Here is a 24,799-nt window from a genome sequence, read left to right as displayed (position 1 = left end):
AAACCTAATTTCACTCTTGGTATTTTATCTTTAAAATCTTTCAAAGGGAGATGGCTTTTCTAATATATGAATGGGAACCTTGACTGTGTGCAGAAACTAGCTGACAATGGTCTAATGGCTTTGGAGACGTGTTTCTGTTAAAAGTTTTACAACGATGGACACAAATGATCAGTAAAAAGCCTTTGATTCTCCCAAGGTAAAAGTACAAAGAGTATATTTCTTAAAAGGTTAATTTATTTGTTAAACAAAAGAAATACATCAAATATAATTCAATTTATGTGTCCAAGAAATAGTTCAGCATTCATTCAAGAATCTACTTCATGGCGACAAATTACTCTATCTCTGGAGATCATGGCATCATTTCCTTTCCTGATTGAGATTGATACCATGATCCTCTATTTATTCTATGTTTTCTCCAAAGAGTAAACAGAAGCCCTGACCTTATAAACCCCCAATTCATTAAATTCAGTCTTTTTTGCTTAATTTTGCAATCCTTTTTATGATCTTTCTTTTTCACTCTATGTGTTCCCTTGAGATTTTATTTTTACCCGATGTTATACACCTCATTGCTTCACTAAAAGTTGAGATCAAATTAGAGATCTCTACTGATTATATGCTTAGTTCTCTTTTAACTGGAAATGATCCCCCTGTGCATGGAATGCCTGAAAATATTGGGCAGTGAATCACTGCTTTACCCGAAAGTGCTTTTTTCCATTTGTTGTTTGCAGTATTTTTTCCCAAAACAAGCATTCATGTATAAAAGCTTCAATACTCACATTCTTCCTTGACAGGTATATATGTATTTAAAGGACTTCATGATTTTACGAGTATATTTTTAAAACCACAAAGGCCTTGATTGTTGTCATTTTAAAAGTTCAAGACTGTGAGAATTCAAAGCATACGGAGGCTCCAAGAATGTTACTAGTGAATTAGCTTTGATATTAATTTTTTTGAGACTCTGAAGGAAAGTAACATCTAAACAGTTTAACAACAAATTCTAAAATTAAAAAGATGAGTCTTCCATCTCAGGATAAAAAAGATGATCAGACTATATTCAGGAAAAGCAGGTTCTTTTAAGCTACCTCTCACTTCAATGTGTGGCTTAATTTACCTGTTGTTCTTTTTCTTCTGTTTCTTTTTCCTTGTACTGATTCAACAGACTCTGACCTTCAAAGTAGTCATTTATTATTTCCTTCAGTTTTCTATTTTTTCCTTCATCTAAGGCATCTGCAGACATCCAGAAGTTCTTATGAGAAACACTAAAAATAACATATAATAATTATTATATATCACTTTAAAAAACATAGAAGTTAAAATATCATATATTAGAGTTCTTGAATTTCTTGAGAAAACTAGAACTGTCCAAACGGGACAAAATACCCCCCCCCCCCCCGGGTTTTTCAGAAGTAAGCTTTTCCATAATAAAGATATGTATCACACATGAATTATGAAATTTTTCTTCCAGTGACCTTGAAGTTCACCAAATGACCTTGGGTCAAGGTCATGACAAACCCTTGGGTCATGGGCAATCTTTGTGTGAAATGAGAACCTACTAAGTTTATCCATAAGAAAGATATGGACCGGACATGAATAATGACATTTTTCTTCCAGTAACCTTGAACTTCCCAAAATGACCTTGGGTCAAGGTCACGACAAGCCCTTGGGTCATGGGCAATCTTTGTGTGGAATGAGAACCTACCAAGTTTATCCATAAGAAAGATATGGACCGGACACAAATTATGAAATTTTTCTTCCAATGACCTTGAACTTCCCCAAATGACCTTGGGTCAAGGCCATGACACACCCTAAGGTCATGGGCAATCTTTGTGTGAAATGAGAACCTACCAAATTTATCCGTAAGAAAGATATGGACCGGACACGAATTATGAAATTTTTCTTCCAGTGACCGACTTCACCAAATGACCTTGGACAAGGTCATGACCACCCTTCGAGGTCATGGGCAATCTTTGTGTGGAGTTTTTGCCCCTCTTTAAATTACTTTATTTTTAATACATATGTACTACCTATACTGATAGTGTAAAATATGGACCAGACACGTTTGGTTCAAAATTGAAAGTTAAGCCTCTACAGTGAACTCTGATCTCAATAGAGTTTGTAAACTGGATGGTGGGAGCAGAGAAAAAGATTTTCAAAGAGATATTGCATTTTTACTATAAAATTAACAGAGTGTCACCTAACACTTTTTGCCCCTCTTTAAATTACTTTATTTTTAATACATATGTACTACCTATACTGATAGTGTAAACTAATTCATCAGATCCAATACACTGAGGTTCAAAATTGAAAGTTAAGCCTCTACAGTGAACTCTGATCTCAATAGAGTTTGTAAACTGGATGGTGGGAGCAGAGAAAAAGATTTTCAAAGAGATATTGCATTTTTACTATAAAATCGTTTAATATATTTATAACAAATGTGTCATTTGATTAAATTACAATGCAAGAAAGATGTTATACAATGTATATATTAGAAGGAAAGTTAAATAATCATTGGATTTTTTGTCAGCAGAAAAAAGATTTATATTATGACTTTTTCAATATTATAAAAATATATCATATATATATATTTTTGCATTATCTACTTTATATAAAGGGTTGTTGACATAATAATAAATTGTGTTAGTGACTTAGAGGTAACAAAATCCCCACCCCTGTGTGTTTTTTAAACTGAAAATGTTACTTTAAAAACTTGAAAGGCAATGTAGCCTTGATAAATAAAAACTGAGTATATTTTAATCTTTGACCATAACGCTACTGCAGTATGGTCATGCAGAGACTTAAATATAAAACGATAACGTTATAGTTCTGCAGCTTATTTAGACTAATCTACTGTTTGTTATCAGATAAAATGAATGCTGCATTTATTATTCATATTTGCAATCTGTATTGTATATATATAACTGTTAATTAATTCAAGAAATCAAAGCCTTTGATGAAGATAAGTAATTGAAAACTTTATTTTTATGTAAATCCTTGGAAAATTAATGTTTAATGATCAAGGCTATATTGCCTTTCAAGTTTTTAAAGTAACATTTTCAGTGTAGAAAAATTGGCAAACAGGATTTTGTTAATCTTTAGTCACTATTTATAAATTTATTATTATATCAACAACCCTTTATATAAAGTAGACAATGCAAAAAAAATATATATATCCCTGATATATGTATTCTGTTTTCTTTAAGAAGTCATAATATAAATTGAAGTATATCTTGTTGATAAAAAATCCAATGATATTTAACTTTCCTGTCTAATATATATAACACTCTTTCTTGCATTGTAATTTAATCAATGTCATTTGTTATAAATATATTAAACGATTTATTGAAATAAATTTGGTTTTAGAAAAAAATTATGCTTAAAAATAATATAGGACCATTTTATCAACATTTTACATAGGAAATGCATTGAATATTGTAAAAACATTGGTACACTTTACCTGTCTGCAAAGCGTACGGAAGGAACGACAAAGGTTTTTAATAAATATACAAGATGCTTTACACTATATGATTAATAAAACCCCTATCATAAAAGTGATTGACCCTTAGCCCTGGCATTTCACAATTTTTGGAGCTGAACCCTTTCTTCATCATAACCATAAAGTGAGAGAAGATTTTTTGAAAAGAGTCAATGGTTTTCACTATACATATTTAATAGAGCCCTGCACTGGAACCACCGATCAAGGTGTCAAAAACTACAAAATATTGATGGTTGTCCCAGTGCTCATCATTATCTTGCTTGATTGCTGGATGACCAGGGGTAAAGAAGAAGAGTCTTTGTGTATGGCATTAAATTAAGCAGATACATCATTTTAATAAAATTTTTCAACATACCATAATCACCAGATGTCATACAATGATATTAATATATATATATATAAAAATGGACAAAAGGATGGTATAGAGAGGAAAATCACTTAATGCTGCAACCATTTTAATGTTCTGGTAAAATTACTACTACCGGTAACTTCATATCAGTATGTTTAAAATTAATGGAAGGGGAAGCCCTACCCACTTTATGATATCATTAAGCCAATTTGCTACTTAATAATGCTATATGCCAATGCATACTCCAGAGGAGGTTTCAATCTTGAAAAGTGCTTTATTCTTTTGCCAAGTTTAAGTCTTTGGCAAGATCTAACCCCCGTTTATATGCTTTATTTAAAGCAATATGAGCTGCATGTTTGACATCGGAAAATTTTATTGCAAATATGTAATTAACTAATTTAATGACAGAAAAATAAATAATTTATAAACTTATGTTGTTCATATTTGCGATGGAATTTTTTTCATTAGCTTTCATTGAAGCAAAATTGAATTATTGTCGTCCTGTACAATAATGATTTCTTATATAAAACTGTATATTCAGTTGTATTGAAATATTTCTTCTGAAACATTTTAAAACTTTATTTTGGGCTTATTGGTCACAAGGGTTTAAATTACATACAAATGAACCATAATAGCACATTTTACAAGCAAAATAAAATTCTCAAAGATACAGCTCATATTGCTTTAAATTAGTTAATATCTAAAGTTGGAAAAGTTTTCCTCAGAAATGAACCCAAGTACAGTAAAACTCATTTAGTACGAACACGGATATTGAGAATTCACGGATATAGCGAAGTCATTTTGAATCCCCATCTACATAAATTTAATGAATTTCTTATATGGTTATAACAAATTACAGATATAGTGAAGTAATTTCAAAGATCCCAGTGAATTCGTTATAACTGTTTTGCTGTATGGCTCTTTCTTAAATTTGCATTTTGAAATGACAATTTGTTGGAAAGAAGTAAAGTTAAAGGATTAGGAATTCTGCATTTGATTGTCATCCAACATGGCCAGATAACTTAATGTAGGAATTACAATTTATAATTATTAAAAATTACATTTACATTAACTCAGGTATTTCTTTAGGTGAATAAAGAGTTTGATCACTTGTGTATTTTTTATTATTGGATCCATATACTAAAGAAGTACTAAATTTTTCCATATGATATGAATTTACGCTATGTAAGCGGTCACAAATTTTACGCAGAAATTTGTCCAAGTGTACTTAATACAAGAGTCCCATGGGCCACATCGCTCACCTGAGCACTATGGCTAGGAAAGAGTAGAAAATGGTTTATTATTGAAAAGTTTAAATCCAAAAGTAGTCCCATGACCAATCATGGCTTTGCTGTTCTTGAGAAGATGATTTTTAAAGAATTTTCCTCTATATGACTATGTAAAACTTTGATCAGCCATTGTGGCCCGCCCTACCCCCGGGGTCATGACTTGAACAAACTTGAATCTACACTACCTGAGGATGCTTCCATATAAATATGATCAATTATGGCTTTGCTATTCTTGAGAAGAAGATTTTTAAAAAATTTTCCTATATATTTCTATGTAAAATTTTGGTCGGCCATTGTGGCCCCGCCCTACCCCCGGGGGTCATGATTTGTACAAACTTGAATCTACACTACCTGAGGATGTTTCCCCATAAGTTTCATCTTTCCTGGTACAGTGGTTCTTGAGGAGAAGATTTTTAACCCATACCACCAAATTTTCATTAATTCCAAATTATCTCCCCTTGAATAAATGCGTCGCCCTTCATTTGAACAAACTTGAATCCCCTTCGTCCAAGGATGCTTTATGGCAAGTTTGGTTGAAATTGGCTCAGCGGTTCTTGAGAAGAAGTCGAAAATGTGAAAAGTTGACAGACAGATGGAAGCCGGACAAAATGTGATCAGAAAAGCTCACTTGAGCCTTTGGTTCAGGTGAGCTAATAAAAGTAAGGCATATAGTGACAATCTAGAAAATCTGCGTAATTTTCTACCCGCATATTATACAGAAATTGAGTTTCCGCTGAATTACAAGCCCTGGAAAAAAGTACATCTACAGTAGTTTCTCCCCGTGGCCTACCTGACCTGTTTACCCAGCAGATATTATTTATATAATACATAAAAGATTAATGCTATGAAATTGTTTTTTTTTTCTTTCTGATAAAATGCACAGGTTATGTAAACTTTCTTATGAAAGATTTTACTATCTAAAACAAATGAATCTAACTAATAGCTTTTTACTGCATAGCGCATATGTACCAAAACATAAAACACAAGTCCAATGGGGCTTAAAGATTACCTGAGTATCTTGTAATAACTTTCCAACTTTTGAATTAGGTTTATATTTAATTTTTTTTTTTGAAAAAGGCACCATTGCTGATCATAATTATATACTTGGCATGCTTATATATACCCCATTATATAGTTTGATTTCTTAATACCCCAAAGGCAGAACAGAGAAACAAAGCAAAAATGCATTTTCACTATACATGTATCATCAATGGTGTCCCCACCCTTAAACAGACAATATAAAGAAATGCTTGTATATACTATAAATATACATTTAATCTTTAACTGTTTAGTGTGCAGGTGACAGAAAGTATCAACATCAATAATTTGGTACTCCTACAAGTAAGAGCCTCGGTTAATGTCCCTATACACTCCTTCTAAATGCTGCACCAAGTCAAAAGTATCTCGCTGTGAACCTCTTGCATGCTGGAGTACTAATTTGCTAGAGTGCTCAATCTAAAGTCACAAGATTATGGGTCTGTGGCTTGAATGCAAAAACAACTCAGCATTTTTTAGTGAAAGTTGTGGGTGATGAGACCTTAAAATTGAGGTTTCGCATCAAGGTAGGCTTAAGAACACTCACTGCTCAATGTTGCAGTGAAAGCCATAAAAATTAGACCTTTGACACATACCACAAAAAAACTCAGATGTGTGAAATAATCTAACAAGGGATGTAAAACTGCAAAATAATAATCAACATGATCAATCAATCTAATTATCTAATCTAATATTTTAAAATAAAAATTTTGTGATTCCAAATAGCAAATTTTATCTTAATGATTATGCAAATTACATCTGCAAGATTAAAAAAAAAAATTGCATTACTGATCTTTCTGAAAAAATGAACACTATATTTCTTTTAAATTTTAAATGCAATTTATAAAACCTGAAAACTTTCTACTGGCAACATTCACTTCTAATGAGTCTCAGTTTGTGTAGAAAATCTTCCAATCTATATGGAGGTTGAAGATGCACTTTAATTTGAACAGGTGAATAAACTAAAGGGAATTCTTCCCGTCAAGGACTTAATCATCATTCATATACAATCATCACATTAGAAAGATTTGAAATGATGCAGACTGATAATCCCTTTATTGCTCCCTATTCTGAATTTTCACCCATTTGAATATAGAAGCAATTGTGCTGATTATAATTAGACTGTACAAAGAAGACACTGAATTGCCATTGGTATGATGAATCAGATAGGAATTGACAGGTTGAGAGTCTTTAGGCCCCCTTTGACATTATGACATATACATATTATAGGTATCTGCTTCTAATAAAGAAAATGGGAAGCCTCAATATAACAATTGTTCAATAAACTGCAGCTATAATCAAACTGAAACAGAATAAAATAAGCCTCCAACTTGTATGTAAAGGTACATAAAAAACAAACATTAAAATAAACAAAATATAAATCTTTGAAATACAATTTATTCTTTTGGATCAACGTCTCTCTTTTTTCAAAAGGTTTACCAAAATTTTTTTTTGTTTCAATCAAGTAGTAGTTTAACGAGAGAGAGAGATAGAGAGAGAGACAGAGAGAGAGAGCGAGCGAGCAAGAGAGAGAGAGAGAGAGAGAGAGCAATGTATTTTTTTTAAAAATAAATATATATGAGCTGCATTACTAGTCAAATATTTACAGTCTTGAAAAAGTTCTGTCATGATCAGTACAATGTAGTACAGTAAATTATTTGATATGTTGACAACCTGAGATCTGTGTTCCCATAGGTAATCTACTATTTTTTCAATGGTAAAACTGCATGGATATATATCATAATCTTGGTAATTTATTTTGATGCATTTCACAGTCCCAAGAGCATATGCTGACATCAGGACATTTTTCTGCTCTACTAAATCTGCTTCCACTTTACCAAGATAAAAATGTATTCTAAATGGTAGAAAACAAAAGGTCCATGGACCACAATGCTCACATGAGTAAATATGGCCTTTTTTGTACAATACAATACACAATAATACAAAACTAAACAATACAAAACAGAAAATGAGCAAACAGACCTCCAAACCATAAGAGGTAGGATCAGGTGCCATGGAGGAGTGATCATCCCCTGCCAACCAGTCGCACCCATTGTGTTTTCCTTGTCATGCTCAGGAAATAATGGAAAAATCTGTCGACAATACAGTGTTTAAATAATGGCCTAACAATTAATGTGAAAAATGTCAGTCAGCGTTTGACTCAATGATAAATTGTATTTGCTGAAAAGGTAATTGTAGTGACCTAATAGAACTTACGAAATGATGCCACTTTAAATGAGACTGCTGATATTTTTTGTTTCATAAACTTGTTTATCAATAATTTACCTCCTTTTAGAAATTGCGCATACCATAAATCTGGAAATTTTAATCTTTGAATCCTTAAACTTGAATCCCCTTTACTTTACTTTGTGGCAAGTTTGGTTAACCCAGTGGTTCTTTAGATGAAAATGTGAAAAGTTTACAATGACAACAATGCCAACAAAACAACAACAATGACAGACAACCGACAAATTTTGATCAGAAAAGCTCACTTGAGCCTTTGGCTCAGGTGAGCTAAAAACTTAAATCATAGCGTGATACACTGTTAATATGTGACCTTGGTCATTATCATGACTACACTTATGAACATCTATATCACATTGTATGCTTTGATTTTTTTTTTTTAAATTATGCCTTCTAAATAAAATTTAATGAACAATAAATACAAGTTCTATTCCCCCAAGCTCCAAGTCCAATATTGCTAGTAACATGACATATACACTTCTCTTAAAATTCGTGCCAAGTTCTTAGTGAGGACACCTGAATGTGTAATATGGCAACTGTATATTCCAACACAAATCCTTATCTGTAGACCTTTAAGAAAGTTTCACATAATTAAAGAAAAAAATTAAGTAAATTAAAATATTGGAATGCATGACAAAGCATGTTTTCACAGAATTCACAATTTATTTTTGTAATAATGAGTGTTATTCAGTTGTCACCTGTGGCTTTACTATCAATTTGGACACCGTAGACAGAAAGTCCCATGGAGCAATGTATTTAACAGACAAGTAAAAAATCACAACTCCAAGTATTGTTCACTCAGCAAGATTATTGAACAGACAGCTCATGATTTCACCAGGAAGCAATTTCCAACTTAGAGCATTCATCTGATATATAGGCAGCAAATAACTAAGGAGTTGCATTGTAAGTATGAAAAGTCCTATTCTACTGTTTCAACTTCATATTTGCAGTTTATTTCATTGGCTATAACTATAATTATACATGTATACAATTGTATATTTGTATATCTGCCATGATACCAGAGGTGTATTTTGAAGTAAAGAGGTATACACATAGAGAATCTACTTTTTTCGATATGAACTTAAATATATTTTTTCTTCGAATGGTTCAAAAGGCTCTAAAAACTACATTATCATTCAATTTTGAATGCTGGAAAGTGCTATTTGAAACGTATATTATACAATTATTTAATGCCTGAGCAGTCAATAGACCAGAATATTTTTCCCGAGGTGCAGGGAACAGCTCAGTGTGTTCTATTGCCCGAGGCAATTGTATATTCAGTACAGAAGGTTCCCGTACCGTGTTGTAAATTTATACCTAGATATGGTGCATCTGATATATTAATTAAGATTGATTGTATAGACTAATTGTTTCCATTCCTCTCGAAAATTTTTCACTCATATGGAGACGCCACTACTTGCCGGTGGAGAGATGATTGTTTACCATGTCTGTGCAGTGTTAAAAAAACTAAATTTGAAACCCGGATCGTTTTTTTTCCGAAATACGTTGCCGGTCAATAGAAAGTGCAGTCTATTGACCAGTCAATAGATCGCCAGTCAATAGATCGGTTTGAAAAGATAAGAAAAAGTGAAAACACATACAGAATAGATGAAAATATTAAATTTATAATAAAACAACAAAATTCATTTGATTAGGTAATAAAACCAATTCATACATTTGAAACTTTTATCAATGAATTAAGTAGTTTTTTCATTTTACCAGATTGTTCCTTTAATACCTGCAGTGAAATAAGTGCAACTTAGATTTTAATCTATTTTGTTTGTCTTTTTCTAAAATCCTTTTTTTAAAAATTTTTTTTGATAATTTTTTTACATGTAGTTATTGAACTGAAATGTTTTACATTTTAATAGGAAATGTACTGTAAATGTATTTTATTTGGCAATTAAGTATGATATTTGGGGAAATTGATTTTTTAACAAGTTAGAATAGATTTGAATTAGTGCTTTCTAAATTTGCTATATAAGAATATATGTAAACAAGATATATATAGCAATGTACTTGATTTAATGGAGGATGCTTTCTATGAAAGGCATAAAATGAAATAGTCTTTTTAAAAAGTTCATAAAAGGTATGGTCCCCCATATATTTTGATCAGGCATATCACAAGATGTCTTCTAAAAATCATCAATGATTTTGTATCAATTCATTGGTTACTTCTAAAAGGTACTTGACATAAGTTAACCCTTTGCCAGTCACACTAGGGTTGCATCCTTAAATTCATCTTACAAAAATCCATGAAAAAAAAGCAACAAGAGTCCCACGGGCCTTATAGGTCACCTGAGTATCACATTACAACTTTCGAACAATTGAATTTGGTTCGTATTTTAAACCAGAGGCCATGAAATTCACAATTTTTGAAAGAGGCAACATTGCTTATCATAACTATATACTTAGCATGTTTACTCTAATTACTGAATACCCAGAGGTAGATCAGAGTAACAATGAGAAAATGCACTTCCACTTTATAACTCGTTATGCACCCTACCCCAAACGAACCCACTGTCCCTGGGGCCACTTATTTAAAAAAATTGGAAATTTTAGCATAAATTTTATTTCATCATAAATGGTTGATTAATACCAAAGAGAAGATTTCAAGGCATTAATAATTTATTTTCAGATTATGCCCCCCCCCCCCCCCCCCGATACCCCTGACTCAGGGGGCATGAAATTAACCATTTTGCTAGTAGATGCCTCTTTTTCATCATAAATATATATACTTGAATCACTGGCATAATACCCAGGAGCAAAAGATTTTCAGAGAATTTAGAAATTTAGCACCCAGGGGTGCGGAGACCATAAAATTCTCAATTTTTGTTTCCCTTCACCCATAGATGCTATATGCTAAAATTGGTTGAAAGTGGTTCAGTGGTCTCAGAAAAGAAGTTGAAAATGTTCAAATGTTAACACATGACGACGGACGAAAACGGATAGCAATAGGTCACCTGAGTGACTCCGGTGACCTAAAAATGCCATTAAGGTGGCACAGGAGAGCCTCCTACAACTGCTAAAAAAATTGGTAGGATATATCCAAGTGATGTGTTGGTGTCTTGCATGCACAAAGTATGTGCCTTGGCTCTGCATTCCGATATACTACAGCAGAAATGCAGTAGGTTCATTGTAACAGTGCAGTATGATTTCCCAACACCATAACAACCACTCCATTGAAAAGCTCAAGTGGAACGCATAATTGCAATATGAACCCAGTGGTATAGTCTGTAGCACTTGCACAGATCTAGAGACCTCAGTTATTCAAATGTCACTGAAAGGAAAGGCCTTGTGCATACAGGCAGTGCATTATGTGAGCTGAGACAGTGACAACTCCTTGCACATTCATCACATTTTCCAATACTTAATTTAAATTTCTCAATGTCTCTGCGTGTCCAGATTAGCAAAAATGTCTGAGCATTCAACTAAATAACTGAAATGTGAACCTTTATCTCAAGTTCAGTTTCCGTAGCAAGTTATACAATCTTTTTCTTCTCAGTGCCCTTGTATCACTTTAACAGTTATTGATGCTATTTAAATTGAGTACTTATCTGTTGGTGACCATTAAAAATAAAACTTGAGCATAAAAATAAAAAAGCATAAAATCTTTTAATTTTCTCTCTCCTACCTTCCAATATCCTGTTTTGACACATAAAAAATTGTTTACTTCTATTTGCCCGAAACTCTGTTTAACCTTTATTAAAAAAAAAACATTTACAAGACAATCTACACATGATTATGCTATCTGCCTCATCCAAAGTTCCAACCCACTGATACAATACAATCTAAACACCCACCTCCTCAAGCTATCACTGAGGTAGTTCAGCTGCTGTATCTCTGACTTCTCTTGTTTTTGAATGCGTTCATGGAGAAACTCTAACACATCATCAAGTTCTTCATCTGACAGATCACCAGGGGCAGTGAAGTGAAATGCTAAGTCTGAAAATTCCACCATGACACCTGTTCGTTGAGGACCTAGTAAAAATACATAAAATTTTGAAATGAACTCACCAGTAGAGCCTTATGATTAATGAAAATGTAAGCAAGAGAAAATATTGCATGCTTTGCAGTTGAATATGAGATTTATTTCAATCTTGTGGCAAAAATTGTGTTTTGTATTGTAACGACACCGAATAAGCGCACTGGTGTATGACAATTAGGTTAAACTTAATTCTTTTTCTTTCTCTACTTCCAAATTAAAGACGAAAATGAAATAAAGACAAGTCTTGTACAGTCAACAAATAAACGGTTTATTCTGAACACATATTTTATTTCTATAAAACAATAATTCCAAAGAAATAATAATTTCAAATAAATGCTTAAAACCTACGTATTTTGTACTTGTTCTTATATTGGGACTGGTAAATTTAACCAGTGCAGTAATTGAAAATACAATGGATAAAATATCCGTAAATTGACTCTAGTAATTTCAGACCGTTAGATCACGATAAAGAGCCTCAGCAGATAGCTGTAAATAAACCTACCTATTTATAACAAACCATGACCAACTCCATCCCAATATTATAAAGTCTTAATCCCGAAATAAATGTAATAAAACTAACAAACTAAAATAACACACCTTTCTACAACTCAAAAACAGTCAAAAATCTGTGTTGTCTGCTACAACTTGTCATTATATACGTAGTTAAATGACATCATGAAAAGCGACCAATGAAAAGCATCGCGTAAATTACATCTACCAATGAAAAATGTAACGGGATGCTCTAGTTCCCACATCAAATTCTCACACTTACGAGAAAATAATAAAAATAGAAATAACATTTATTTCTTAAGTCTACTTACTTCTAGTATCATTAAATGTCTATTCAAGAATTTACAATAAATTAACAATAAATTATAATCGAAAAATAGCGCTCGTTAAACTTTGTAAACAAATACCGCATTGCATTCTGGGAGTTGGCCATTACTAAAACAATCAACAACATGTGGTCCTAACAATAATGCAAAAATACGTCTTAACAGTGAATTACAGGTAATTATACATAAATGATGGTGATCTTTACTCAGTTGGCAAATTATTTAACACATCTTTTATACTTGTCACAACAAAACACGCATCATAAACAAACAGAGCAAATCAAACTTTCGGGGGCGATGTCAAAAGCGTAAATTACGTACAAGTACATACTTGTATAAGTATCAACAATAAATACAAACATAGCCCTATTCTTACAGTATTTTCACTTGTGCTTTGCACTTTTGAACTATAAAATCCTAAGTAAAGAAGGCTACACCTATGTTATCCAGAAGTGAAAGCAAGGTCTCCCACTTAAATACAGGTATACTGTGAGTGAGCTCACAAAATAATAAGTTAATCAAATGTTCTCAGGTCAAGGATATGACACACCTGAAATAACCTTGTGTCAAGGTCATGACAAAGTAACTTCCAGCTCATAAACAATCTTGGTACATGTACTAAAGTATGAGCTTCCAACCTTGCAATGATTCTCCATTAAAACATTTTATATCCACTTCTTTTGATGTGATTTTTTTTAGAGCTGCATTACTTTTCGTTCTCCAGTTTTATGTTTATCTGATCTGATAATCTTTTAAAGATATTAGAGATATTTACATATAATAACAAATGATATTTTAATTATTATAATAATAATAATTATGTATTTTAACATTGACCAAGTCAATTCTTTTATCTCAGGGATACAAACTGATTAAATTGAAAATTTTGTTTCAAATAGAGATAAGTTTATAAATGAATAATGAGATTTTTTTCTGAAATGTAAATTATGACATGTCCTAAAACCAGTACAAGGATTGATCAAAGTCATCATCTAATGCCAACCCTTGATGACGATTCTTTTGCCTCTTCCAAGAGTAATCCTATTTTATAGTAATCCAATGAAATCTTTGATCAAAGCTTTCTTCTTCCGTTTCACAAGACTTGACAATGATTTCATGTCATATCTCTTGTATATTATCACTTTTCTCTATGATTATAGTTAGGATTTATCCACTTTCATTTCCTAGTCTTTGTCCTTGTATTCTGGTAGAAATTCTTTGCTGTAATACTGTTTTATTAATGATACTTGCATGGACACTTCATAATATGTTTCTCAGCAGTGTAAATATAAACAAAGAGATACATGAAGCTGACATATTGCACTACAGGTCTCACATGATCTAATCGTCAAGGTTTGAAAACCACTCACTTTACATTTCCAGCTTTATCACTGTGTTTTGTAATGTTCTCCTCATGCAGTTGGTTTTGATGTATGCATATAGACTTTTCATACAACTAAAACATACATGTACTTTTTTCTAAAAAACATCAAAACTTTATAGTAGGTCACAATTTATTTAAAACTTTTTTTACATTATACAAGTATTGATTGTGGTTGAGGATAACACGATTATTTTAGCCCACAAGGGATGAAATAATGCCTTTATCTGCATTTTGATTAAAGACTAGTGCTAGTGTATCTTGCCACAATTTTCTATTGTGATGTTGTTGTTTTTTTAAGTCATGATAGTATCATTACGACATTATTAATCAAATTGATATTCAGAATCAAAATCAGTGAAAATATGGGGAAACTTTCTTTGTCTGACAATATGCACTATGGAAAAACAATCAAATTTTTCAAAGAAGCTAATATCAATTATGTTGACTATTCCTCTATATAGAGGGTTTTTTCATGCCCCCAAAATCAATGATTTGGCCAGTACATATATAGTTTTTGCCCGTTCCGTCCAACTGTCTGTCTGCAAAAACTTCTACCTTGTCCATAACTTTTGAGTGGGTGAGGCTATAAGGCTTTCATATTTCACATGTGTATTCCTTGTGATAAGACCTTTCTTTTGTTACCACCAAATTTGACCTTGTGACCTTGACCTTGGAGTTTGACCATTTTTACCAAAAATTTTCAAACTTGAATCAAAGCCATAACTTTTGAATGATTGGAGCTAGGTCTTTCATACTCACCATGTGTATTCATTGTGACAAGAAATTTCTTTGGGTATTAAAACATTTGACCTTTTGACCTTGCCCTTAGAGTTTGACCCACTTTTAAAATACTTTAACCTTTACCTTAACTTTTGAACCATTAGTACTAGTCTAGGGCTTTCATATTTCACAGATGAATCCCTTGTGACACCCTATGGATACCAACAATTTGACCTTCTCACTTTGACCTTAGAGTTTGAAGCACTTAAAAAGACTTCAATCTCCACCATTATTTTTGAACTATTAGAACAAGGGCTTTAATATTTCACAGGTGTATTTTTTGTGAGAAGACCAACAATTTTGACCTTTTGACCTTACCTTTGAGTCTGACCTGTGTTTGAGAAATTTTAATCAACAATCACCATAAGCTGGCAGATGGGGGCATCAGTGTTTCACAAACACATCTTGTTTTTTATGTCCTGTCAATCCTTAAAGTCGAGGCATCTAATGATGACAAAGTAAACAAGAGGCCAATGGGCCACATCGCTCACTTGAGTAACTTAGGTGATGCAGTTCTTTACCAGATTCCCCCTCTTGCTATACCTATCATGCCCCACTACCCCCTTCCCTTTTATGATTTTAAAATTTTAGAATCTACACTACCTCAGGATGTTTCCATATAAGTTTCAGCTTTCCTGGCCCAGTGGTTCTTGAGAAGAAGATTTTTAAAGATTTGTTCTATATATTTCTATGTAAAACTTGGATTCCCTATTGTGGCCCCGCCCTACCCCCGGGGGTCATGATTTTAACAATTTAATATCTACACTACCCAAGGATGCTTCCACATAAGTTTCAGCTTTCCTGGCCCAGTGGTTCTTGAGAAGAAGATTTTTAAAGATTTGTTCTATATATTTCTATGTAAAATTTGGGTTCCCTATTGTGGCCCTGCCATACCCCCGGGGGTCATGATTTTTATAATTTAATATCTACACTGCCCAAGGATGCTTCCACATAAGTTTCAGCTTTCCTGGCCCAGAGGTTCTTGAGAAGAAGATTTTTTTAGTGACCCCACCCTATTTTTGTCTTTTCTTGATTATCTCCCCTTGTAAGAGGACTTGGCCCTTCATTTTTATAATTTAAATTCCCCTTAACCCAAGGATGTTTTGTACCAAGTTTGGTTAAAATTGGCCCATTAGTTCTTGAGAAGAAGTCGAAAATGTGAAAAGTTTACAAACGGACGGACGGACGACGGACAAAATGTGATCAGAAAAGCTCACTTGAGCCTTCGGCTCAGGTGAGCTAATAACTGATGGAGATAGAACTTTAATAGTTATGTTTTTCACATATCTAAATATGATTCATGTTTGAACAATAGGTTAAGTATTCAAACACATGTAAAATCATTAGACAGTCAATGTACTTGATAATTATAATATTTATCATACATTTTACTAAAATAAAAAATTGGATTTGGGTTTACATATAGGACAACTCCCTTATGGTTATGCTAATTTGTATGTCAAAATCCTTTTTCTATGACATTTAAATGGAAAGGAAACGAGATTTGTTTGTGAAACATTGATGCCCCCGTATGGCAACATAGCGAAGGTTAACCTTTCTCAAATGCAGATATAGGTTGGTACCTAAAGTAAGGCCTTTTCACAAGACCTAAATCAAAAGTTAAGGGCAAGGTTAAAGTTTTTGTGGACAGACAGACAGACAGAGAGACACACAGACGGACGAAAAAAAAAACAAACCAAAAACTATATACCCTCGAAACTTCATTTAAGGGGGCATAAAAAGCAATGATTTTGGTTTTTTGTTTTGGGGGGAAAATATATAATGGACATAAATGATAACATAGGAAATTGTCATACTATATGGTTTAAAACATGCTAGAAGCAACTCCACAATTGTTCTTTTAAGAGCATGTAGTGGCAACTAAATAATCTATGTAATTTTCTACCCATGGATTGTACAGAAATTGTGGATTATAACCTAGCTCATGGAAAACAGTATTTTGCAGTAAATAGATCTGCATCATTTGTACAATAACAATGCTCTGCAAAACGCGTATGTCTTGAAAACTTGCTTAAGGGGATGAAGGACCTTTCGCTGAAAAAATACCTGTCATTCAATTTTTTTCAAATTTTGTATATCTCTTATTTAGTATGTCCCACATACCTTAAAGCAGATATATCAATAGGTTTCTAGATTTATTTCTGAGATATTGAGTGACAAATACTATGCCCCACAGTGTCTGAGTGAAGTTTTGATTCTCCGTATTTCTGGGCCCATTACTCGGTCCATTATGGATTTTTTTCAGCATAGATAAAAAATATGTCAGCGAACATGCGTCTTTTAAAATATTTCAGAGTATGAATAGGGTTAAAAATTCGAAAAAACAATATTCTTTTGTCACACCGCATCTGGAGACGGAAAATTACGTTCTTTTTAAGACAACTTAAACGACAACAAAAATTAATTTACAAAAAATCCTATCATTCAATATTTGAAAAATTACAACGAAATGCAAGTTCATCATGTTATTGATTAACTGCAAAAATATCGATTGGTGAAGCTGAGCTCAATATTGCACAGGGCATAGTTAAACAAGACATGAGCGTGAGAAAAACGTGTCATGTTAACATTTCTTGAGTACGGAAAAACCCTACTATGATGTCACACATTTGCGAAATAAGCTAAGTAAGTCATAACTACAATATATTTCCGTCAACAACCATGTAAAAATATTTTTTGTGTTCTTTAATTCATAAAATATCCCACCATGTACTGATCATGACCTGTTTTATGATATTATACTACCCGTGATTTACTTTGTATATAATCTTACTGTACTAAGATCCACTATGACGTCAGCGACTCGTTGGACGCGCAGTGTTGGGAAACAGAAGAGTGGATCAATATATTCCGTAATTTGAAAATATTTGCTAGAAAGTTTGAATTTTTAGATATTTTTATACAAGATGGTGAACTCAAACAAACAGTCATTTTCTTTTCCAAATACTGTGGTTTCAATCTGGTTTTGTACATATTTTATAAGAGATTATGACGTAATTTAACTGAGTCACGTGACCATACATCCTTCGTCCCCTTAATACAACCAATAGGAGCAGTCCCTAACTATATACTGTAGATTGGCAAATAATCACGATGGTTTTAATTTTTCCATGAAATTAAACCCATCATGAATGCTATTACCCTTGGTATTAGTTTTTAAAAACGTTTAAATGCTTATAGAAAATTTGAATTAATTTCTTGCAGCGTGAAATTAAAACCATTTCAATTGGTACTTTTTGGGATATTGTGAAATTTAAACACCATGGAATTAAAACGACTTGCAGTATCTAACACATCTATGATCGTCTGAATGACCACACTGTAGCATTTCAGTGTCTACAATTCTAAGATAATTGCAAGTAACTGGGAGCTGGTAAGACAGTATAACAAACTTATATTTACTCTAAGTTATAAGCTTAACTATGGAAACCTATATACCTTGGCTAGTTATGTTCCAGGACAGACTTTTCAATTCTCTTTTGACAAGACCAGAGTCCCAACCCATGCAGTCACTAACGTCAACAACAGGAAACTCTATTTGATTGGTGGATGAAAAGGATTTCCCACCTTTCTTGGCCTTTGCTATGGCAACAGCTACAGGAGGACACTGTGTACAACAAATATGAATATCAATATATTAAAAATTTGCAATGTTTATTTTCAAGAAAAAATCATAAATTCCAAATTGCAAAAGGGTCAAACCTTGAAACCTCACTCTTGAACTTATATATATATTAAAAAAAAGTTTTGAATACTTTAGAGAAACCCCATCGTCGCAAACCACGGCCAAAATGTACGCTCCTCTCCCATCTGGCCGTGGTTGAACGAGGAGAGAATTCTTTGTAGCTCATTAAAATATTGACCAATGCGAGTAAAGCATGCAGTAGTCGGAAGATGAACTTTATCGCGACCTTTCAACATCCAATCGCAGTATAGGAAATATTTCTTGTATACTGTTGACGTCAGTTGTTGATTTTGATTGCGATGGAAACAAAACTTGCCACTGACTGAATATGAAGTCACAATAGAGAGGCGTAAATATTCAAGATTACGACACTTTTTGTGATCAAGCAGCCACGGGTAGGAGAGAGCTATATATATGCGGACTCCAGACTGTGGCTTGAGACGATGGAGAAACCCTGACCTTTTTAGACACAGCTTGAAGTTGAGCTGGTCCACCATAACACTGGACTTTACAAGTGGCATACACATTAACCAAATTCTCCACCCATCTTAGAGGATGGAGCTCTAGGTAACAGAGCAAGGTTAATATACCTAAAAATAAATTTTAAAACAATGGACATTGAACAATTCCTATTCTCAATATAAACAGTCTCCATACCACTACAAAAAAACTTTCAATTTCACAAATTGAGATTTTTTTTATTGTTAGTCATATTGGTCAATAGACAAAAAAGCTTTAAATGATTACGTTTGCTTTTACATAATATTATATTATAATTAAAGGACTGTTGGTCAGAGACGAGAAGAGCTCATTTGAAAGTAAAATGTTTATGTCTATATTGCCCTTTTTTCTAAGAATGGGTAGTATCAACATTTCAGAAACATAGGTACATGTAATCAGAGATTATAGAGCTCACCTCAACGAATGTTGTCTTTAAGTAAGGCAAATTAAGTCACACAATTATTAACCAACAAAAAGTGTACATCCAAAAATGCAAAATTTATGCAATTTTGATACTTTGGAATAGACCTATATAAAAACTTAAAACTAGTTCTTCATCATGAAAATGTAATTAAAATCCAGCATCTGAAGCAAGATTGAGAGTTTTCATCCCTTGATGCATCATTTGTGCAATTTTGGTTTATATAAGCCTTATAGTTTCTTGGTGATAGACCTGCACCCATAACTTTTACGAGGTCTATTATCTGGAAAATGTATGTCGAATTCAGCATCTGAAGCAAGTCCATTAGTGTGCATCCTAAGATGTATCATCCATGCAAGTTTGTTCAACATAGAGCTCAAAGTTACTTGGAAATGAAACCTGCATAAAAAACTAACCTTTTCACTAATCCGGAAAATGTAGGTCAGATTCAGCTTCTGAATCCAGCCTAGTAGAATGCACCCTTAGATGTACCATCCATGCAAGTTTGGTCATTATAGGGCTCAAAGTTACTTGGAAATGAATCCTGCACCATAAATTTTAACCTGTTTACTCGTCCAGAAAATGTAGGTCAGATTCAGCATCCGAAGCAAGTCTGGTAGTATGCATCCTAAGATGTACCATCCATGCAAGTTTAGTCATTTTAGGGTTCATAGTACCTTGGAAATGAAACCTGCACCAAAATTTTTAACCTGTTCACTCAACCGGAAAATGTAGGTCAGATTCAGCATCTGAAGCAAGACTTGTAATATGCATCCTAAGATGTACCATCCATGCAAGTTTGGTCATTATATGTCTCATAGAAACTTGGAAATGAAACTTGCACCAAAAACTTTAACCTGTTCACTCAACCGGAAAATATAGGTCAGATTCAGCATCCGAAGCAAGTGTAGAATGCATCCAAGATGTAATCCATGTAAGTTTGGTCAACATAGGGCTTATAGTTACAAATGAGACCTACACCAAAAACTGCACCAAAAATGTTAACCTGCTCCAAAAACATAAACCTGGTCACTCCTTTGCTGAAATGGCAGCATCTGAAACTTTGACTGGTACAATGAAACACACTAGAAACATCTTCCATGCATGTCTAATCAATATAGGACATAGAAAAATTTAAAAAGAAAACTGCTCCAAAAAACTTAACCTTAACCCGGGATGCCGACGCCGAGGGTATCACATAAGCTCCCCCCAACTTCGTTGAGGTGAGCTAAAAAGGAATCATACCTTCTTCTTTAACATCCATATTCATTACCAACGAATCTATGACAACAGCTCTTTCATGTCCGCGGCAAACTCTGTCTTTGCCTTGTCTTTCTTTTATCTTAATGGCATTCTGCATTAATACAAAATATAAAAGACAAGCAAGATGTATTCTTTATCCTTAAACATAGGTCAAGACAAGTGAGCATGGTGGTATGGGTCAAATTTTTTAAAAGAACCCAGTAATAAGATTTTCATGTACAATTTTATGTACATTACATGTATATATGTATATTAATGTTGTTTTTCCATTAAACAAATCTTCCTGTTGTGCTTATATGTTCATTTACTTTTAACGAAAACTAAAATTTTGATCCCCAATGTGGTTCTTCTATGATAACATCTATAACTCCAGGGAAAATAGCTGATGAACGATATGATATCATTTCATGGATGTCCTAAATTGGAATGATTGATGCTACATCCTCCGGAGTGGCTGAATAACATTCTGATACACTCATAATGATTCCGCAATTTCATCAAGATGGAACAATTGCAATAACATATTGTGCTTTAATTATCATAAGATTGTGTCTTTAGCTATCTGATAATTATCCCAAGGCATTGAAGTTAAGAGGGGATACAATTTGCTCATGTGTCTGGGGGTTAAAATTTCCTTAATAATTTGCATGGGGATCAATCAACATTGCCTTGTTTCTTTTGCAATGACATACTCTGCTTTGCGATGTCCTTTTTAAGTACATTTTTGTCTCTTTATAGGTAGTTTAAAGTCCCTTGGAGGATTTTTGGCTTAATATTTAGATCTTCCACTTTATGGTAGAAGGCTGCAAATTTTAATCAGTATTAGACATTAAGTGGCAGTACACCTTTGAGGAGTAAGGGATCTTTTCCATGCAAGCACTGACTGTGAGAAAATGGGACCTAGGCCTTGACATCACATATACTTGCCACATCAGGATCAACTCCTCATTTATTAACTCTAGATCAGTTAAACGCTCTATCCATTGCTCACCATTTGGGTGATGTTTAAGTGCAGATTACTTCTTTTGAAATACTGTAAACATTCTTTTTTTCATGAGGACATAATTCCACGGAATCTCTATTTCTATTCAATCCACTGGTAGAAAATTATGCAGATATCTTAAGACTCTCATTATATGCCTTATATTTGTATTAAGTTCCATGGGACAAATTTCCATGCAAAAGTTGATACAGCCTACATAGTGTAAATTTCAACATATTAACTGTATCATCTAAGTTTAAGACTTGCAGGAGTAAAGTACAAGTTCATTCAACTTTGCGCAACCTAGATACTTTGTTTGGACTATAACAAGTTCACTGACCACAGTAATTTCTATTTCTTCAATCACAGAATTCAGCTAAGCTTGTACGTATAAGTCAAGCTAAGATTATTGGTCCTTCCAATTAGTTTCAAACAGAAGTTAATGATTTACCTCATGGCAGTCCTGCTGCATCTCATGAACTTTCTTGCAGTGGCAAGGTATGAAGACATGATTGACAAACTTTTTCAGTGTCCTATAGTCCACTGTATTGGCGTAACTATGTCTCTTCAACTCTGCCAAGTCTTGACCCTGTGTTTAAAATACAATTGAAATAACTTAAATAATGAAGGATATTCAATAATTATATTATGTTATTAGATGATATGCAGGTGACGTATTACATTATTATACTTTCATGTTAAATAAAAATCTGATTGGCGTAGATGTGTTTAAAAATCTGTAATGTTACCCTTAGCTTTAGTAACACATTTGACGATGGGTAAAATTGCCAAAATGTGAGCAAATCATTCACCACGGTTCATCATAGAATTCTCAAAATGTCTGTTGTGTATTTGAAAGAAACTGAATAAAACTTCACATCATTTTAAAAATCTTGCATCTGATGTAGCTTACTTGAAAACAAACCCCATACATACATGCCAACTTTTGAAAATTCCCATGGGGGATTTAGCGCGTGACGACAATTTTCAAAGGTCTAAATTCGCGACATTTTGTCGTGAAATTACCGGTAAATGATAATGAAATGATTTTTTTTTTTTTAAATTTATAATATTTGATATCACTTATTAATACAACTAAAGGATTAATTTAACACAAAAAATTGATTTAAAAAAATTTTTTTAAATGTTTTTTTTTTCCAAAATTGAAATATTTATGCTAAAATAAGTGCCTCTCTCATTAAAAACATGATTTTTTTCTACCAGGACACATAATTTAGTGAAAATTTGAAAATTGTACTTTTAAATCATTTTTTTCAAAGGTTAAAAAATATATGAGGCTTTGATACTGTAAAGTCCTGTTTCTGGAAACATTTTTGAGATTTTTTATTTATATTTCAATTAATTAGAATTTCTAATAAGGTATTAAATTTATTGAAATTTATACCACCTATCCAGAGGAGAATTATTTTTTTTACAGTCATGAAATTTGTCAGGCTTGATGATGCCATGTGGGTCATGCACATACCTAAACATGCTAAAAAATATTACTTTTGGGAGAAGGAAGGGAAAAGAAATTCTAATTGACATACACTTGATTGTTTCATCTTAATTTCATAATATTTTAACTGGCAAACTTTAAAATATTTTTATTATAGGTAGATAAAATCAGCAGCTATGCTTTGTAGTTTTCTACTTTCGTTTTCAAAAAACGATCTCTTTGGATTCCGATTTTATAGTTTGATTAGTATTTCATTGTCTTTAATTTATGTTTTTAATAAAATGACTAACAATTAACACGTTAATCTATGTGTTTCACCTTGCATACCCCTTAAAACTGACAAGATAATCCCCTAATTGCCCCAAGCTATAAGCTACCATAATTTTCGGGTTATAGGTCGATACTTTTTTTCTCAGAACCGCTGGGGTCGCCCAATATATGAATTCGACCTTTCTAAGGCTCAAGTTTACGAAAAATGCCCCAAAATCAATAAAATTACGGTATTTGTACCTGGACAACTGCGTGCGTTCAAGCGTGAAGTGATTTCCTGTGGCTAATTAACATTGCTAAATAAACAATGAAACTTATCTGAGTGCATTGAATAAACAAGTTTGACACTGTTATCCCCATTGTCAAAATTCAGTGGTAGGGAATCTTTTATAATCGGAAATTTTGGTGATTTTTTCAAATCGTGAAATTAGGGCAATTTTTCTTTCCCGATCGGGAAGGCGGGATGAAAGGGTAAAATCAGGAGGATCCCGCCTAAATCGGGTAAGTTGGCATGTATGCCCATACAAAACATGAAATAACGAAACTTTAGATGATAATGGACATTCTGAGTATCAAACAAATAATCAAGGGGTTGGTAAATATTTTTTGAAGCTTTCTTATTGAGAAAAAGAGAAATAGAGAGTTTGAAAGCTTTTTAAACATAAAGAACTTCACTCAGATGACAAGCCCTTCACCAGCATAAGGTGACGTCTCTATATGAGTGAAATATTCTCTAATGGGACGTAAAACAATATACAATCAATCAACCAATCCATTTATGACTAGGTCAGAGTATCAT

General features: G+C 33.0%; 1 protein-coding gene across 3 annotated transcripts in view; it reads right to left on the bottom strand.

Moving 5' to 3' along the window:
* Positions 1–24,799, bottom strand: part of LOC134282694 (ATP-dependent DNA helicase Q4-like) — a 98,796-nt gene that overhangs the window by 6,740 nt on the left and 67,257 nt on the right. For all 3 annotated transcript variants that reach the window (XM_062765100.1, XM_062765102.1, XM_062765101.1), the window contains exons 16-21: positions 22,723–22,860; positions 21,272–21,380; positions 19,564–19,694; positions 18,858–19,026; positions 12,214–12,391; positions 1,112–1,259 (exon numbers count right to left, since the gene is read on the bottom strand). In XM_062765100.1, the coding sequence (XP_062621084.1) occupies positions 1,112–1,259; positions 12,214–12,391; positions 18,858–19,026; positions 19,564–19,694; positions 21,272–21,380; positions 22,723–22,860 (873 nt within the window). The remainder of the gene's footprint in view (positions 1–1,111; positions 1,260–12,213; positions 12,392–18,857; positions 19,027–19,563; positions 19,695–21,271; positions 21,381–22,722; positions 22,861–24,799) is intronic.

Source organism: Saccostrea cucullata, unplaced genomic scaffold (assembly GCF_032062105.1).
Source record: "Saccostrea cucullata isolate Sc308-1 unplaced genomic scaffold, CSIRO_AGI_Scuc_v1 ctg183, whole genome shotgun sequence".
Lineage (NCBI taxonomy): Eukaryota > Metazoa > Mollusca > Bivalvia > Ostreida > Ostreidae > Saccostrea > Saccostrea cuccullata.
The sequence above is the reverse complement of the archived record's forward strand: the minus strand, read 5'-3'. Positions and strand labels throughout refer to the sequence as shown.